The sequence below is a fragment of the Ochotona princeps genome, chromosome 1 (assembly GCF_030435755.1).
Source record: "Ochotona princeps isolate mOchPri1 chromosome 1, mOchPri1.hap1, whole genome shotgun sequence".
Taxonomy (NCBI): domain Eukaryota; kingdom Metazoa; phylum Chordata; class Mammalia; order Lagomorpha; family Ochotonidae; genus Ochotona; species Ochotona princeps.
In genome coordinates this window covers 130,956,894-130,975,663 of record NC_080832.1, presented here as the reverse complement: position 1 = coordinate 130,975,663, position 18,770 = coordinate 130,956,894, and the positions used below count along the sequence as shown (strand labels likewise).

Below are 18,770 nucleotides of genomic sequence, written 5' to 3'. Positions count from 1 at the left end.
CTGGCTCCTGGCTTCAGATTGGCTCAGCTCCAGCCGTTGCAGTCACTTGGGGGAGTCAACCATCAGAGGGAGGATCCTCCTCTCTGTATATCTGCCTTTCCAGAAAAAATAAATAAATCTTAAAAAAAAAGTAAAAATGTGAAAACCACTGACCAACTTCAAAAAAGAAAAAATCATTTTTATTGATGCAGCAACAATGTGTTATATATAAATACATCTATTTATATATAAAGAATGTATGTATTCTTATATACCAATCATATATTAAGAATGTTACATAGGGGCTTTATGGCACAACATGGCTTGTGGAACTGGCAACTCAAAGTGCTGGTTCAAATTCCTGCTGCCGCTCTACTTCTGATCCAGCTCCCTGCTAATGCATGCTGGGAAGCCAGAAGAGAATGATCCAAGTACCTGGGACCCTGCCTGCCATGTGCGAGACCAAGGTGGAGTTCTTGGTTCCTGGCTTCAGCTTGGCTGTTACACTTATCTGGGAAGTGACTCAGTGGATCTCTCTCTCCCCCCACCTACGAAATGAATGAATAAACAAAGAAATCCTTAAAAAAAAGGCAGACTCAGCACTATGGATCAGTGGCTAAATCCTTGCCTTGCACGTACCGGGATCCCATATAGGTGCTGGTTCCTGTCCCCACTGCTCCACCTTCCATCCAGTTCCCTGCTGTGACCTTGGAAAGCAATAAAGGACAGCGCAAAGCCTTGGGACCCTGCACCCTTGCGTGAGACCTGGAAGAAGAACCAGGCTCCTGTCTTAGGATTAATCGACTCAGCTCCAGCCATTGTGGCCACTTGAGGAGTAAACCAGTGTATAGAAGATTTCTTTCTGTATCTCCTTCTCTCTATAAAACCTTCCCAATACAAATCAATAAATCTTAAAAGAAAAAAATGAAAAAGTCAAACAGTAGTGACACAGATCACAGCAGGTTTATCTCTACTTTTATATATGACCTGTTACAGTCAGCTGCCACAAAAGTACAAGAAGCTGGGCGTGTAGCATTTTAAATTCACTAATTTATCTTACACTGAGGATGCCTATATTTACAAAGGGAAAGTAATAAGAACTAATTCTCAGCAAAACATGGGTGCCATGGAAGGGATTCTTTACATAAAAATAAAAAACTCAAATATGCACATTTAAGAGTGAGAGAATGGGTGGATTTGATTAACTCAAAATCAGAAATATTCTAAGACTTCAAAGCTACCAAGTATAAAGGAAGTAAGTTCAAGTACACAAGGAAAAAAGAAAAAACCCATAAGAATCCTTCCTTTGTCTCCATCACTCATCAGCTGTTCCCCTGAACAGAAGAATGAGTATTCAATGTCTAAAGGTTAACTATTATTATTTCTACCATACAGACACAAAAATTGAGAATTAAGGGTTAAATAACTCACAGCTGTAGACAACTGCCTACATGGCCTTACATCAGAGCAAGTGCTACGCTACTGGGAGAAAAGCAGCCAATAGCTGGTGGGTATTCTGGGCCTGGTTGATGCCAAATTTGTGTTAGCAATACCAGTGTGCCAGCATAGTTGCTTATTCCTTCCCCACGCCTCTCCTGAAGATAAGGTGGGGAGGCAGGGAACTCCAGGATGGAACACACACTCCTCCCGCCCCTCGCCTGGTCCCTGGCTCCTGGCTTCATTTCAACTCCAGCCACTGCAGTCATTTGCGGAGTGAACCAGGGGATGGGAGGTCTTTCTCTCTGTGTCTCTCCTTCTCTGTAAACCTGCCTTTCCAGTTAAACAAATAAACAAAACCTCTTCATTCAAGTAACAGAAACCAGAAATAAGACATTGTTTCAAAATATCAAAAAACATGTAAATTATGTTGGATTATGGAAACAAAGTGGTTAAAATGTATAAATGTGTTCTTAATAATTAAAAACACCAAAGAGGATTTTAAAGCCAACAGGAAAACAGAACTAGCAAGTCAGAAGTATACATCAGCTAACAGTATCACGTAAGAAAGGAAAAAGGCACATCTCTATTTCTAGTATTATGGATTGAGAGTCAATTTAAAACAAAAGAATATAAATGCAGGGCTTGGCAGTGTGGCCTAGTGGCTAAGGTTCTTGCCTTGATCCCATATGGCTGCTGGTTCTAATCCCGGCAGCTCCATTTCCTCTCTATCTCTCCTCCTCTCAGTATATCTAACTTTGTAATGAAAATAAATCTTAAAAAAAAAAAAAAAAAGAATATAAATGCAAAGGCAAAAAGTCATCACTAGAGTAAAAGACAATTTGTTCATTAAGTAGAGTTTGTAATTCTGATACTCTGGACTGAACAAACAGATATACTTTTAAGATGATTTGCTGGGATTCACGTTGTAGCACAGTAAGTTAAGCCATCATTTGTGACCCTGGGATCCTATACTAGAGTACCAGTTCCAGACCTAGTTGCTCCCCTTCCAATGCACCTGGAAAAGTGCCTGTCGCCTAGATGAGATCCAGATGGAGATCCAGCCTCCTGGCTTCAGCAGGACCTGGCCTTGACCTCTGCAGACACTAGGGAGCAAACCAGCAGATGGATCTCTAAGTCCCTCCCTCTTCCTCTGTAACTGTGTGTTTCAAATAAATCTTTAAAACAAAACAAAACACTACCAACAGCAAAACCACCTGTTACAGCAAAATTCAAACAGAATCCCAGTGGCAAAGCATGCTACAAATGTCAAGACCCAAATGGACCGTTTACCTCACTCAAGTTTTTGATGCAAATTAAACGAGAAGGGTTTGCTGTTTTGCTTTCTAGTACATTTAAGGTTTAATGGAATGAGACTTAAAATTCAACCAACGTACAAGGGTCTCCTTTGTGGCTAGCAAAACAGGTTAAGTCAACACCTGTGACCCCAGCATCCCATATGGGTGCCTCCCAGCTGTTTCACTTCAGTTCCAGCTCCCCACTAACGCACAGTGTGCCTGAAAAAGTGGCAGAGGAGGTCTCATGGGAGACCATGATGGAGTTCCAGGATCCTGGCTTTGGTGGGGCCTACCCCTGGTCATCAGTGCCATTTGGGGAGCAAATCAACAGATGGAAAAGCCTTCTTTATCTCTGTCACTCCACCATGCAAATAAATCATAATATAAACTTATCTATTATGCATAGAAATGTAAACTAATACAGTCTTTTAAGAAAAAAAATTAGAGAACTATTAAAATCAATACAGCAACTTCACTTAATCCTACAGGAAAAAATGTATATAACATAGACGACCTACCGCATTATTTATGATCAAAATAAATCAAAAAGAATGCCTGGACATGGCACTGTAGTCTAGTGGCTAAACGCTCACCATGCAGGCACTGGGATCTCACATGGACTACAGTTTCTGTCCCAGCGGTATCACTTCCCATCCAGCTCCCTGCTGGTGGCCTGGGAAAGCAGTCAAAGACGGCCCAAAGCCTTGGGACACTGCACCCGCGTGGGAGACCTGGAAGAAGTTCCAGGCTCCTGGTTTCAAATCTGTTCAGCTCTGACCATTGCGCTCACTTGGGGAGTGAATCATCGGACAGAAGATCTTCCTCTCTGCCTCTCCTCCTCTCTGTATATCTGATTTTGCAGTAAAAATAAATAAATCTTAAAAAAAGTAAACAATTTGGAAACAAAGGCTTTCCTATCCAGCTCGCTGCTGATGTGCCTGGGAGACAAGGGGAAGTAGGCCCAGGTTCTTGGTCCCGTGCACCCACACAGGAGACCCGAGAGAAACTATTGCAGCTATATGGGGAATGAACCAGCATGTGGAAGACGTACGTCTCTTTCTCTTTCTTCCTTCCAAATAAATCTTCCAAAAAAATTTTATAATTCAACAGCTTTATTCAATGGAATCATATTCTACCACACTACCATCAGCAGCAGTCACTCTCCATTCCCCAATTCTTTTCTTTCGTAAAGATTTATTTATTTATTTTTAAATTTTTACTGGAAAATGAGATACAGAGAACAGGAAAGAGAGACAGAGATCTTCTGTCTGATGATTCACTCCCCAAGTGACCTCAACGGCTGGAGCTCAGCCAATCTGAAGTCAGGAGCCTGGAAACTCCTCCAGGTCTCCTATGCAGCTGCAGGGTCCCAAGGCTCTGGGCCGTCCTCGACTGCTTTCCCAGGCCACAAGCAGCGAGCTGAATGGGAAACGGGGCTGCAGGGATTAGAACTGGTGCCCATATGGGATCCCAGCGCCCGCAAGACAAGGACTTTGGCTGCTAGGCTACCACGCCGGGCCCACGAATTCTTAACCCTGACAATCACTACCTCCTTTTTGAATCAATGGATTTTTCTATTCTGAATATGCTGTACAAAACTCACAATATGTGCAGCATGTCTTGTGACTGATACCTTTCATTTGTAATGTTTTCAAGGTTCATTCAAATGGCAGCATTTGTATCAATTATAGATTTATAGAAAATGGTATTTTTCAGGAAAATGGTCATTAATTCTGAAAAAAAAAATCCTGCACATGTAAAAACATAAAAGATTAAAAATGTTTTTACTTTAGTTGCTCAAAAGTTAAGCGTACACAACATAAATGGACATTCTCAACAGAATAGTGTTTTTTCTTTCCCCTAAGGCATCTTGTGAAAATCAAAGAAAATAGTGTACCAATTAAAAGCAGGTTTCAGGGCTAGTGTTGCTGCAGAGGGTATTAAGCCACCTACGACACTGGTATCCCATTCTGGGGACTGAACTGTGCCCTGGCTGCTGCACTTCTGATCCAGCTCCCTGCCTGTGGCCTGGGGAAGCAGGGGAGGACGGCCCAAGGGCTTGGGCCCCTGCTCCTATATAGGAGACCTGGTAGAAGCTCCTGGCTCCCAGCCGTGGACCAGGCCAGCTCTGGTCATCATGGCCATCTGCAGACTGAACCAGGGAATGGAACATCTCTCTTTTCCTCTCTCTGTAATTCTGACTTGAAAGTTGAAAAATAAAATAAATATATATATAATATATAAAATAAATATAATATAAATAATATAAAGTAAAAAAATTTTAATTCAAGTCAATCTCCAGAACTAGAAGGTAAAATCATTTGAGATGAATTTAGTCTATTCACATTTAAAGACTGTTCTCAACCAGTGAGGTGAGCTACAAGAAAAACTATTTTGAAAAAATAATATGGGCCCCGCGGCGGTTCTTATCCCGGCAGCTCCACTTCCATCCAGCTCCCTGCTTGTGGCCTGGGAAAGCAGTCAAGGAAGGCCCAAAGCTTTGGGACCCTGCACCTGCGTGGGAGACCTGGAAGTTTCCTGGTTCCTGGCTTCGGATTGGCACAGAACCGGCCGTTGCGGCTCACCTGGGGAGTGAATCATCAGACGGAAGATCTTCCTCTCTGTCTCCCCTCCTTTCTGTATATCTGACTTTGTAATAAAAATAAATAAATCTTTACAAAAGAAAAAATATTTTTAAAATCTTAAGTTTTCAGAGTTATGTAAGCACTCTATGTTCCATAAGACACATACAGTTTAGATAAATTGTTTTTACCACAAATATACTCTCTCCCAGGATTCAGTGCTGCAACTAGCTAGTGAGAGATCATAGGTGAAGATTACCAAAACATGAGGCAAAGCCTTTAAGAGGAAAAAGCTAAATGCACTTCTTCGAATTAGAAAAGAGCCTGTGCAAGCATTAGAAAATTTTATATCATAAAAATGAAAAATTCCTAGAAACACAATAAAAGGATACCTTTAATTCAATCACTCAGCCACTGTTAGTTTAAAACAAGGTTACACATCAGCACTGGCTGGTTAACTACAGAAAGGGGGAAAACTAAATGATAATTGAAAAATGAGAGAATTAACCAGAAGGCTGTACAAAATGAGTCAAAATATCTACAACTACATTAACTTTACCTATCAATGAGAAACAAAATTAACAAAAATGCAATTCGAAAAATGTGGTTTTGCACGTTTATGGTCATCAGAGAAAAAACAGCTACCAAGCCCTTTAACCAATCCCAAACGTACCTGAGAAATGTACAAACAAGTCCTCTGCCAGGGCCTAAGGACCCTATCAACCCATCACCACAAACTCTCACATTTTCCCTCTTTTTATGTCACTTTTTTGCATGTTAATCACTTTTATCAGCAAATATCCTGCCAAATCTAACTTGGATTCTTCTTCTATTGATACTACCTGAACCATCAACTACTATCCCATTTCTCTGGTGCGCACTGTACCACAGGTCTCGGTAGTGTGAAATTTCTCTCCTCCTAGCTTCTCGAAAATCCATTCCAATAAAAATTTCTCTACCACTCTGCTTAAACTTGTTTGTCAGGACCACCACTGACCTCCACTGTTGAATACAACAGTCCACTGGTCCATTCTCACCCTTATCTTGTATGATGTTATCACTGGCTTCGGGCACCAGCTGAGCGCCACTCCTTCCTCATTAGTGTATTTCTGCATTTGATTCTTGGCTGATCAGGATTTCTACATTTCCCTTTGCTGGTGCCTTCATTTCTCCCAATCAGCATGTCTCAGAAAATGGTCTTGATCTATGGCCTTTTTATTGACTTCAATGAGTCTTATTACTTTGAATTACACCTAGGTGCCAATATCTCCTATTTTTATTCCAGCCTGCACTCCAATGACATACTTGAAAATTTCCTACTTGCGACTGGTATGATAGCTTAACTCACTAATCCTCCACCTCTAAACACCGGAATCCCATTTTGTGTCTAGCACCATTTTGGGTCATAGCTGTTCCACTTTCCATCCAGGCTCCCTGTTTGTGACCTGGGAAAGCTCACAGCTATATTATAAAAATAAACATTTTTTAAAAATAAGGAAAAACTTTCTACTCATTCAAAACTGAATTCCTGATCTTATAGCTCAACCCCCTATACTCCCCTCCACCACCATGGTCTTCTCCACAACAGTGTGTGACATTTCCTTTTTTTAAATAAAGATTTATTTTTATTGGAAACACAGGTCATATTTAGAGAAGAAGAAACACAGAGAAAGATCTTCCATCTGCTGATTCTTTCCAACAAATGGCCACAACAGCCAGAGCTACACCAATGAGAAGGCAGGAGCCAGAAGCTTCTTCTGGCTCTCCCACATGGGTGCAAGGTCCGAAGGTTTGGGCCATTCTCCACCACTTTTCCAAGCCGTAAGCAAGGAGCTGGATGGGAGGTGAAGAGATGGGACATGAGCTTTTATCTATATGGGATCCCAGTGTTTACAAGGTAAGGATTTCACCACTGAGCCATCGCACCAGGTCTAGTATCTTGATTCTTTCAACTGCTCAGAACCAACTATGTGAAGTCACACCTTCTCCTTCACATCTTCAGCTCCAATTCAGGAGCAAGTTCTCTTGCTTCTCAATTGGAATGTTAAAAAGAATGCTTTTTAATACTTCTAGAAAACTCCACCTGCAACAGTAACACTAATGCTAATTTTTTTTCAAAAACATAAATACTCATCACTGCCCATTAAATAATGCTAGTCTGTGAGCAATTCATATCTGCAGACTCCAAACTTGCCTTGGCTTAATGAGGTTATTTTATAATGTTGATTTCTTCTTGTCTGTCCCCACCCCCAGAATATCAATAACTTTATAATTTGGTGTCTATCTTGCCTTTGCTTATTGCATTTATCATTTCTCTCTGGCAAATTGCATCAACTAGATCCTTACGGTCACTGTCCACCAGGCATCTGTCATGACACAGCCATCCATGTCTACAGAGGTATGCATTTGTTTAAAAATGAGCTCATTTAACAGTGTTTCTCCCAGTGAAACAGCTGTATAATTGAATACATAGGCATTTTAGTCAACAAGCCACTGGATCAACTGTGAAAGTATCAGAGCCCAGGTTGTTACCCCAAAAAATCTGTGGCTAATAAAATCACAGCATCAAAATATACTCCGCATAATGCACAGTTTGAAAAAAACCCCAGACACATATGAAGTTTGTCTTTCAACATAAAGTTTGAGGATGCCCACCATGTGCAACAGCCGCATGGGTCTCCTTGCTTGCAACTCACTTGCACACGTGCCCCTTTAAAGTACAGTTGTATTATGATAACCAAGACTCAGTTTTTACCTCAGAGTAAATGGCCTTCAGCTCTATCTGTTCCTGCTCATCTCTTCCTCATCACCTACTAGGCGTTCTCCACACCACACATCATGCTGTTCTTCACACCAGCCAGCTCAGCTCCTACCTGAGCACTTTCTTTGCCAACTTCTCTCTGCCTGCCTGGAACATTCTAGCTCTCCATATGTACTAGGCAGCTCCCTCAATACCTCAGAAGCCTCACCATGAGTACTTAGGACTCTCATGCTGTTTTTATCTTCACCTTTCTAAACATTTAAAAAAAAACTTTTAAAATATAACTTCCAAATCATGTATTCTCTGACTTCGCCAAATCTAAGTACCATAAACCAGGAGAGGGGCAGAAACCTTTGCAAACTGTTTTGTCAAATGACACGTTTACAAAAACAGAGCCCTCCACACTGGAAGCCTAGATACACCTTGGATGAAATGATTAGAAACAAGTGCTCAACAGTCCTTTGCTAAAAATTCCAAAGAAAACCAAGAAATTCACTTCAATTCAATTCAAGGCGATATTAAAAACATTTGCAACAGGAGCTAGTAATTTGGAGCTTAATGTCTTAAGAGTTCCTACCCAAAATGGCTAGGGGAACGAGCTCCAGTCTACGGCCGACATACACACTTGACAAATGTGTATGTCAGTAAGACTGTTCTAAATGTCTGATGCTAATCTCTTTATACTCATTTGATTAAAAAAGCAAATCTGTTTTTTAAAAATCATATCTTACCGGCAGGTCGGTGAAAGCAATACCTGAACAAAAAAAAAAAAAAAGAGAGAGAGAGACACCATTAGAAGTTGTTTTCAAAGGCAAAGGCAGACACAGAAATGAATTATTAACTACAAAGGTGGAAAAAATGGCTGAGGATAAGCAGAGATTTCACAGGCAAAACAAAAAAAACAGGACCAATTTTTCCCAGTAACATTAACATATATAACTACTGTCTCCTTTAAGAATTATCAACTCTGTGGTCACACATAAATTCTATTTTCAAGATGTTGTCATTGTCACCAGTATTTCTAAAATGGTTTTAGATATGTTTTCAAAGTTAAATTAGGAAATGCATGAAACTGGGTGCAAAATACTCATTTGATATTTTATCCCAAGATGTGTATCCAGCCTCATCACTTTCATCTTTGTTTTCAATTTTAAAAGGGCAAGTTTTTTTTCTTCTAATAGGGTCAAAAAGGTAATTTTTAAAAGTAAAAGCACATTCTTAAATAAGTTTTTACTATTCCGGACAAAAATTCAATTCTTTCTTCAAAGAATAAAGATTTACACAGTTGAAAATTTCTTTTCAACGTCTTTGATAAGAATTTCAACACAATCTTGTTCTAAATACAACTTGAACAATGGCAGTATCACTGGAATGAGTCTATTGGTATCCCAAAGTGACAATAATCTCTCTTTCAAAATTACAATATCTTCCTCAGCTAAAAATGCAATATTAAATAAATAAACAAAATTATCTCTAAAAGGCCTCAGTGATATTTAAAACAATTAAACTCTGAGGAAAGTCTGGTGTCAGGAAGTCACTGATCATAACACCTCCAGGCTCAATGTTAAAACCAACCAACCAACCACAGCACCACCACTGGCTCTTTGGTCTACAGCTACACCTAAACAATGAGGCATCTGTGATATTTGCAAGCTCTTCCTTACACCTTCCTAATTGTGCTGTGCCAACAACAAAAAAAATTTGATTACACTCACTACAATAACAGTCAAAACAAAACTGAATATAAGTATTATGTATTTTAAATAATATGTAAAATCAATGCTCTATATACATTAATAAAACACTTTTATGATTTTTAAAGACTGGTTACTTTGTCTTAGATTGTCAAGGAGAGCAAAACTAGGATTTTTTTCAACGTAAGAGTATTCTAAAACTTCAGAAAACTAAAACCAATTCAGATAACAATGGAGAATATTTTAATGAAATGACTACACACATTCACCTTTTTTCATAAAATTGCTTCATTTCTGCAAGTCTAGCAAATACTGGTTAAATTTGTGTTGCTTAGCAAAAAATGGGCTCTCCAGTCTAGATTATCCTAAAATCTGCCAAGATCAGCAAAATTATACTTCAACACAACAAATGGCTAAATACTAAAATGAAATAGACACGAGACAACTGAATGGTACCTTATAGCCATTTTAAGGTATATAGCAGCCGGTCCTGTATATAAACTAAAATTGAAATGTCAATGAGCTAATCATAGGTTGTGGTTAGGACTTGCTTTTTTTTTTTAACATACTGGTTACTCAAAACCATGTCAATTCCATAATATTGCAAATTGCTGTTGATGTTATATTGGGACTCTTAATTGACTGGGATGATATTCTACCAGCTCTAACTTCGGACCAGAAATAATCTCCCCAAAAAACTGTTCAACCCATCTTGACAATAAGTAGCTGGACTCCATGCTTGGTATATGTTTGCAAGGAAAGAATCTTGATTGAATTTGAACTGTAATACTGCATCAAGGTGGAGGAATCCACCAGAGGGGAGGGGAGGGGTAGGGGTGGGGAAATTCCCAGAGCCTATGAAACTGTCACATAATGCAAAATAATTAATAAAATAAATAAATAAATAAAAGAATAATTGCATCACAAATTTAAAAAAAAATGGGCTCTCTGGGCAATAAAACCCTCACCATTTCAAAAATTCTAGCAGATAATCCAAATTAATTTTATAGGTTAACAAATTTTAACATTGCCCCCAAAACCTAAAAGTTTGTATCTAATCAGACCACAGCAAGACACCACTTAAGCTAGCAAAATTACAGTTTTCTGCATTTTCCATGTTTGATGGGTTTTCAATTTTTAAAAAATCAATTAATGGACGATGTCAATAAAATAACTTCAACTTAAGTTAACCTGTACTGAAATCTTTTCCCCCAATTTTCATAAAATTAAAATTTCTCTTCATATGATAAGTAAATGTGTATTTTTGAAAGTTTGTATGAGACAGAAACTAGGCACCTAAACAGCTTTTAAGAAAGACAAGGAAATTGGGTCCGGCGGCGTGGCCTAGTGGCTAAAGTCCTTGCCTTGAACACCCCGGGATCCCATATGGGCACCGGTTCTAATCCTGGAAGCTCCACTTCCCATCCAGCTCCCTGCTTGTGGCCTGGGAAAGCAGTCGAGGACGGCCCAATGCATTGGGACCCTGCACCCGTGTGGGAGACCTGGAAGAGGTTCCTGGTTCCCGGCTTCGGATTGGCGCAACACCAGCCCGTTGCGGCTCACTTGGGGAGTGAATCATTGGACGGAAGATCTTCCTCTCTGTCTCTCCTCCTCTCTGTATATCTGACTTTGTAATAAAATAAAATAAATCTTTAAAAAAAAAATACTACGCAGCCAAATCAACTAATACGGCATCACTTAACTTCTTTACAAGCCAGAGTCAGAATACTACAGGTTGGACATCCCTAATCCTAAAATACCCCAAATCTGAAACAGCTGAGCACTGTCAAGACACTGAAAGTGCAAAATTCCACATCTGGCCTAATGTGACAGTTCAAAGGCAAAACACAGATACATCAAAAATACTGTAAAACGTTACTTTTAGGCTTTGTGTACAAAATGCTCATAAAATAATTCATGTTGATGTTTTAATTTCATGCCTAAGCTAATCCACTATGCATGTGCAAATATTCCAAAATCAGAAACACCTGAAATCCCAAGGCTGGATTTGGGGCATAGCTGGTGAAGCACTATGACAGCAATACCCCTCTATGTGTATTCACTGGTGTAAGACCCAATGCTCCACATCTGATCCAGCTCCCTGCTAATGTGCCTGAGAAAGCAGTAGAGGATGGCCCAAGGAACTGGGACCCTATATCCATCCACAAGGGAGATAAGGAAGAAACGCCTAGCTTCAGCCTGGCACAGCCCTGGCCATGGCTGCCACTTGGGGAGCTAACCAGTCAATAGAAGATAGATCTCTCCCTTTCAGTCTTGCCTTTCAAATAAATAAATATTTTAAAATAAATAAATAAACAGTAACACCTGAAATCTAAAACACTTCTGGTCAAGAATATTAGGTAAGAAATAGGTTAAACAACTCATCACAACAAATGAAAGGGGTACACCATTCTGGAAAAAAAAGCTGGCTACAACAGTGAAATCACAAATACCCACACAATCTGCACATTAAGCATAAGCAGCTATGCATATACTAATGAGAATACATACATCTTCTGTGGATGTAACAGATAACAGAAACACTCAAATATTAAAAAAGCAAAAATACTAAATCCAATATACACAGGATTTATATAACAATATCTAAACAACATTACTACTGCAGCCACAGATTTAAAACTTTACTTTAAAACAACAGAAAGCATGATGCTTGCAATGTGTGTAAGCCACAGCTGATGTCTAATTTTTAAACAAAGTATAATTCCTGCCTAAAGAGGAAAACTGTTTACTTCCTTTTACTTTAGGAATCAAAGATTTTTTTCAACAGTAATATGAAACCTTAAAATCAGAAGCATCAGTGTAGTTATTCTTTCATACTTTCTGTAACTAGAAAGAGCCTCTATGGGAATATAATAACAATGTGTACAATTTTAAATCTCAAATGATATGAGCACATGTATATTCAGCTGAAGCCCTAATTTTCTTAGTTTTACACAGTATGAGTTTCTTCAAGTTTTTACTATTTCCTTTTGTTATAATAAGACTTTTTATTTGCTTGCTTAAGTCTGTTCTTTCAAAACTGACTCGTAGCCACAGCTCTTTGTCGGTCTCTACCAGCGTATCTGGGCACATCAACGACCTTACTGGCAGCAGAAGCTCTGCCTCCCAATGTTACTGTTCCCTGTTCTACTCTAAGAACAGATAGCCGTTTTATCCCTGAAAATTGGATCAAACAGTGAAGGGTTTTACTGAAAGCAAAGCAGAAAATTCTTAGCATGTCAACTACTGTAACAGATGCCTCAGCAGGGGATTATTTCTACAGCTATTCCTATACATGATGTAAAGTGGTTTTCACAGAGCACAAATTTTCATCATTTCCTCAAACTGTTTCTGGATTAAACACTTTCCAGAAGCATCTATTTGTAAAAGAGAACATCACAATTATAGCTATCATGCTAGAGGTGCAACAATCACACTATCTTGGTTATTCTGCAAGCAGTATGTAAATCAGTACCTAAACTATGTCCATTCTTGGTGTAAAAGCAGGTATTGTTGATAAGGTTAACGCAACAGCCAATGACATCACCGGTTGTAAAAGTTGGTCCATAAGGTTGTCCAGTTCCAGAAGAACAAAATGAATGTCCATCATCCCCGTGGTAACCATACGAATGTTTATCCCATCCTAAAGAGAAAATTACATTACATTTACAATGAAAAAGTAAAGTTCCTCTGTACTAGATATAGTTTCTAAGATGATAAAAACAAAACAGATAACGTACATTTAAATTCTCAACAACTACAATACAAATAAATTTTGGTAAATAAAAATATTACAACATCAAGGAAAATAAATTTGCTTAAGAAAACTCTAGCACAGTATGAAATATTTTTAATCAGTATTACTTGGAAAATAAAATATAACAACCATATACAAATTAAAAAAAAAAAAAAGAAATGGATAGAGAACTCCTACCAGTAAAAAAAAAAACACCCACAGAGAAAGCACATTTTCTATACATTTCTTTTGCTAATTTGCCAAAGAAATTTAGTTTTAAAAAAAAAACCAGCTTAATGTAAACTATTAGATCACATCTTATTCAATCACCATGAACTTTAGGGTTGTGATCCAAACCGAGTCAGGCAAATTTGTGGTTTTTCCCATAATAACAAATCAGTCACATCTCTATCACTGTAAAGATGCACTGATACGGGCCTGGTGCAATAGTCTAGATCCCATACAGGCACTGCTTCATGTCCGCGCTGCTCCACTTCCCATCAAGCTTCCCGCTTGCAGCCTGGGAAAGCAGCAGAGGACAGCCCAAAGCATTGTGACCCTGCACCCACGTTGGAGACCCTGAAGAAGCAACCAGGTTCCTGGCTTCAGATTGGCTCAGCTCTGGCCATTGCAGCCACTTGGGGAGTGAGCCAGCTAATGGAAGATCCTTCTCAATGTCTTTTCTTCTCTTTGTAAATCTGACCTTCCAATAAAAAATAAATAAATCTTAAAAAAAAGAAGATATCATTGATACATCTTCTCAGTTATTTTTTTGGAAAATTTTCAAGCAACAAAGACTTCATTTAGATCCCCTTTCAAATACAATTTTTCTAAAAAAAACATAATGAAACGTATCAATTTAATACAATTACATGACAACTATTGGTTTCATTTGGTGTGTTCGTTTAAACATACTTCATAGAGATATATATTGGTCATTCTGCTTCCTATTTAAAATAAAAAAGGACCTTCCAAAATGATCTGCAATGCTAGGAAGTAGAATTTTTAGAAGTATAATTCAAAAATCAAACACGAGAATCAGCTGTACCATCTAAATTAATACATTCCTCAGCCAAGACTTCAAAAACACGAGCAGTCAAGGCTGAGTTAAAAATCAGAAAAGTGATGGAAACAAACACAACCAGCCATATTATGATGACATACTTACAGACAGAAAAACCAAATAAAAAAATTAAAACAATGTCATATAAATGCGAAGTTTATGAAAACTTATTAAAACCAATCACCTTCCACTTAGAACTCATAGATGGTTAAGAATCCAGAACACCACAATCTTTATTTCAATCCACTGAATGAAATGTTAACCAAAATAAGCTAGCTGTAAGACTGCGTAATATTCAATTACACATGTACCTGGTAGTCTATTCATGTTCACACCTTGGGCAGAAAGGCCAATTCCCATATAGCTGTCAGAAACAAAAGGAAGAAGGTTATTACAACTTTCAAACAATCAGAACCAAGCAAAAGTTGAAGCTAGTAGTAAAAAAAATATTGTTAAAATGAATTATATAGCAACAAAGGCCAATATTAATCACCAATAAAATTCACACACATATTAAATTCAGGAAAATACAGTCATCACTTACAAACATAGCAAAAATATTAGCTATGACTATGCCCTTGGCTAAACACATAAAAAATTCTCCAATTCATTCAAAATAATTATAATGATTATAATTTGTCAAAGAAATTAGAAGTACATGTGGAAGAAAAATAAATTCAAAACAAAATAAACAAATGTGTTTTTAGACCACACAGAGACACAATGTATGTGCCAAAATCACTGTTTAAGAATTTGACAGGGCCCGGCGGCGTGGCCTAGCTGCTAAAGTCCTCGCCTTGAACGCCCCGGGATCCCATATGGGCACCGGATCTAATCCTGGCAGCTCCACTTCCCATCCAGCTCCCTGCTGGTGGCCTGGGAAAGCAGTCGAGGACGACCCAATGCATTGGGACCCTGCACCCGCGTGGGAGACCCAGAAGAGGTTCCAGGTTCCTGGCTTCAGATTGGCACGCATCGACCCGTTGCGGCTCACTTGGGGAGTGAATCATCGGACAGAAGATCTTCCTCTCTGTCTCTCCTCCTCTCTGTATATCTGGCTGTAATAAAATGAATAAATCTTTAAAAAAAAAAAAAAAGAATTTGACAAAAAGGCCACTGGTGTGGTGCAGTGGATAAAGACGTCACCTAGAGTACCAGCTAGTATCCCAGCTGCTCCACTTTTAATCGAGCTCCCTGCTAATGAGCCTGGGAAAGCAGCAAAGAAGGTTTTTCACCCACACGGGCAGTCGTGGCCACTTTGGAGAGTGAACAAGCAAATCGAAGATGTTTGTCTCTCTAACTAAAAATTAGATTAAATGCCATGATAAACTGTCTGCAACAGACATTCTAGATTCAAACACAGCAGCTTGAAAGTAAAAAGGAGGAAAGAGAAATTCCACTAATTACCTGACCGTTCCAGGGAAGGATTTTGATGGTACAGGAAGAAGACAGAGCATGGGAATATTGCATGTCTCATACAGAGAAAGGATGTCGGGGGGAGGAGGGGACAGGACAAGGTGAGAAGGCCAAAACACAAGGGGTGGCTGAGAACATATTACCCATCTACTCATCATTCATCCATCTACACTTCCCTCACCCATTCATCCTAACCACAACTACCATCCATCTTTTCCTCATCTCACCTCTCCAGTCATCTGTCCATCCACCCAAATTTCCTTCATCCATATATCCACTCGTCTATCTTTTATTTTTACTTCTTTTTTAAATTAGTACTATCATTTTATGATATAGTTCCATAGGCTACTGGGATTTTCCATACCTCTTCCCAAAATCTCCTCCCCCTCCCTAATGAGTTCCTTTGTATTATTGCTATAGTAGAGTTCATCATAAACAGTCATATGTCCATCATTTCAGGCATAGACAATGGCAGAGTCCACCATCCTATTGTCAAGATATAGTTAACAGTCTCATTGGTAGTCCATCTTTTATCTGGAAGTAGAGATGCATACTGCATTGTATCCTCACATCTGGATATGATGGTCCCCATTATACAGTTACTATACATTCCCTTAAATAAAAAGCCACAATACAAAATCAACAATAGGAAGAAAAATAGAAATTTACAACACCATGAAGTTAAATAACATGCTGCTGGATATGATAGTCTCCAATACAGTTACTGCACAGTTTCTTAAATGAAAAGCTGCAAAACAAAATCAACAAAAGAAAAAAAAAAAAAAGAAATTAACACCCATGAAATTAAATAGCATGCTACTGAATGACTAATGTGTTGCTGAAGAAATGAAAAAGAATCTTCTTGAAGAAAATGATGCTGCTATGTGATCTATAGGTTAGTGAAGAATTTAATGAGAAAGTATTTTGAAGACACTTCCTAGTAAACAGTGTCCCAGCAATACTCCATATTCTAGCTTCGTACTAACACGCTCCCTAAGAGGCAGGTGGTTATTCAAATAGGCTGGTTTCTTTCACCTACATGGAAAATTTGGTTTTTTTTAACATATATTTTTATTGCATTTCCTTTTTTAAAAAACTAATTACACTGCATTATGTGATACATTTTTTTATGCACTGGGATTCCCCCCGCCCCTTCCAAAACCCTCCCCCCACGGTGGATTGCTCCACCTTGTTGCATTTCCATAGTTCAAATCCAGTTGACATTCTTTCATTGGAGGTATTTACCAAGCATAAAGTCCAGCATCTTATTGTCCTGGTAAGTTCAATGGTTTCTTGGTGAGACCATCTCTGGTCTGAAGGTAGAGCCGGCAGAGTATCATTCCAATCAATTAAAAGTCCCAACATAATATTTCCAACCATTTACAACATTATGGCATTAATTGACATGGTATTGATTAACCAATTACATGGAAAATTTGAATGGGATTCCAGGTTCCTAGTTTTGCTCTAGCCCAGTCTTGGTCATTGTGCGCATTTGGGGAAACAATCCAAAGATAGGAGATTTGCCTTTCCCTTTGCCAAATAATAATAACCATAATAATTTTTATAAAATTGTTTACTGACTAGGAAGATAATACAGGTGAAAAATCCAATTTATATGAAAACAGGAGAACTAAATGAAGATAAAACATTTTTTCCTTCAAGTTTTTTTCATCTGTGAGTATACAACAGTGCACCTACTTGTTCCTTCCCTATCAACATATCCTCAACAGCCAGGGTAGCAGCCAGGAGCTGTCATTCCAGGTCTCCCACAGGAGAGACAATAACCCTAATACTCAAGACATCATTTGTTGACTTTGAAGGTGCTCATAAGCAGGAAGCTATCATCAGGAACAGTTAGGACTGAAACGCAGACACTGACACAGGAGATACACAGGGGATACTGGTGTTTTCACTGGGAGGCTCAATACCTCTTCCTAATGATTCAGTGGATCTAGTCACATCAAATCCTGCCCTGCTCCTACGCTCTATAACTCTTCCTTTCAAATAAATAAATCTTACAGAGAGAGAGAGAAAGGGATATGGGGAGGTGGGAATTGGTTACATTACTTTAAGGTATCTGCACTACTATGAGGCATCATTGGAAAATACTTAAGAGGGGCTGGCATGTGGTATAGTGCATAGAGCTGGTGATGCCAGCAACCCATATGGGCTACAGTTTTGAGATCCAGATAATAATGTGCCGGAGAAAGCAGCAGAAAATGGCCCAAGTGGTTGGACCCCTGTACTTACAAGCACAATCTGCAAGAGGCCCCAGACTTCTGGCTTCAGCAGGCCCAAGCCCTGGATACATTAAGACCATCTGGAGAGGGAACCAATGGATTAAAGATCTCTTTCTCTGTTTCTATCTTTTCCTCTCTCTGTGTGTAATTCCAATTTCAAATAAAGAAAGCTTTAAAAATTGCTCAATTAAAATCAAATAAAGGAAATAGGTAAATGAGGAGGGAAAAAAAGCAGTAAAGAATGAGTACAATGAGTAAAAAACAGAAATATGGTAGATAAAAAGTCCAACCATAGCAATGATCACTGTTACTGTTAGTGGTCTAAACATGCCAATTAAAGACAGAATTGAGAAGATTAAAGAAAATAAGTCTTCAGTATGTTGTCTACAAGGAACTCATTTTTAATGCAGTGACACAGAGAAATTAAACAAGATGAAGATATACTATGCTAATACCAATCCAAAGAAAGTGGAATTAGCTAAATTAATTTCAAACAAAGCAGAATTGAGAACAAGGAATATTAAGGGAAAAGGTGAACATTATAAAATGACAATCAATCTC

The 18,770-nt window shown here is 38.6% G+C and overlaps 1 protein-coding gene across 1 annotated transcript in view; it reads right to left on the bottom strand.

Annotated features, from left to right (window-relative positions):
- The window catches only part of RANBP9 (RAN binding protein 9), a 94,117-nt gene that overhangs the window by 25,244 nt on the left and 50,103 nt on the right, over positions 1-18,770 (bottom strand). Inside the window, exons 3-5 of the mRNA XM_004593108.3 lie at positions 14,862-14,914; positions 13,227-13,394; positions 8,789-8,811 (exon numbers count right to left, since the gene is read on the bottom strand). Of these exons, the coding sequence (XP_004593165.2) occupies positions 8,789-8,811; positions 13,227-13,394; positions 14,862-14,914 (244 nt within the window). The remainder of the gene's footprint in view (positions 1-8,788; positions 8,812-13,226; positions 13,395-14,861; positions 14,915-18,770) is intronic.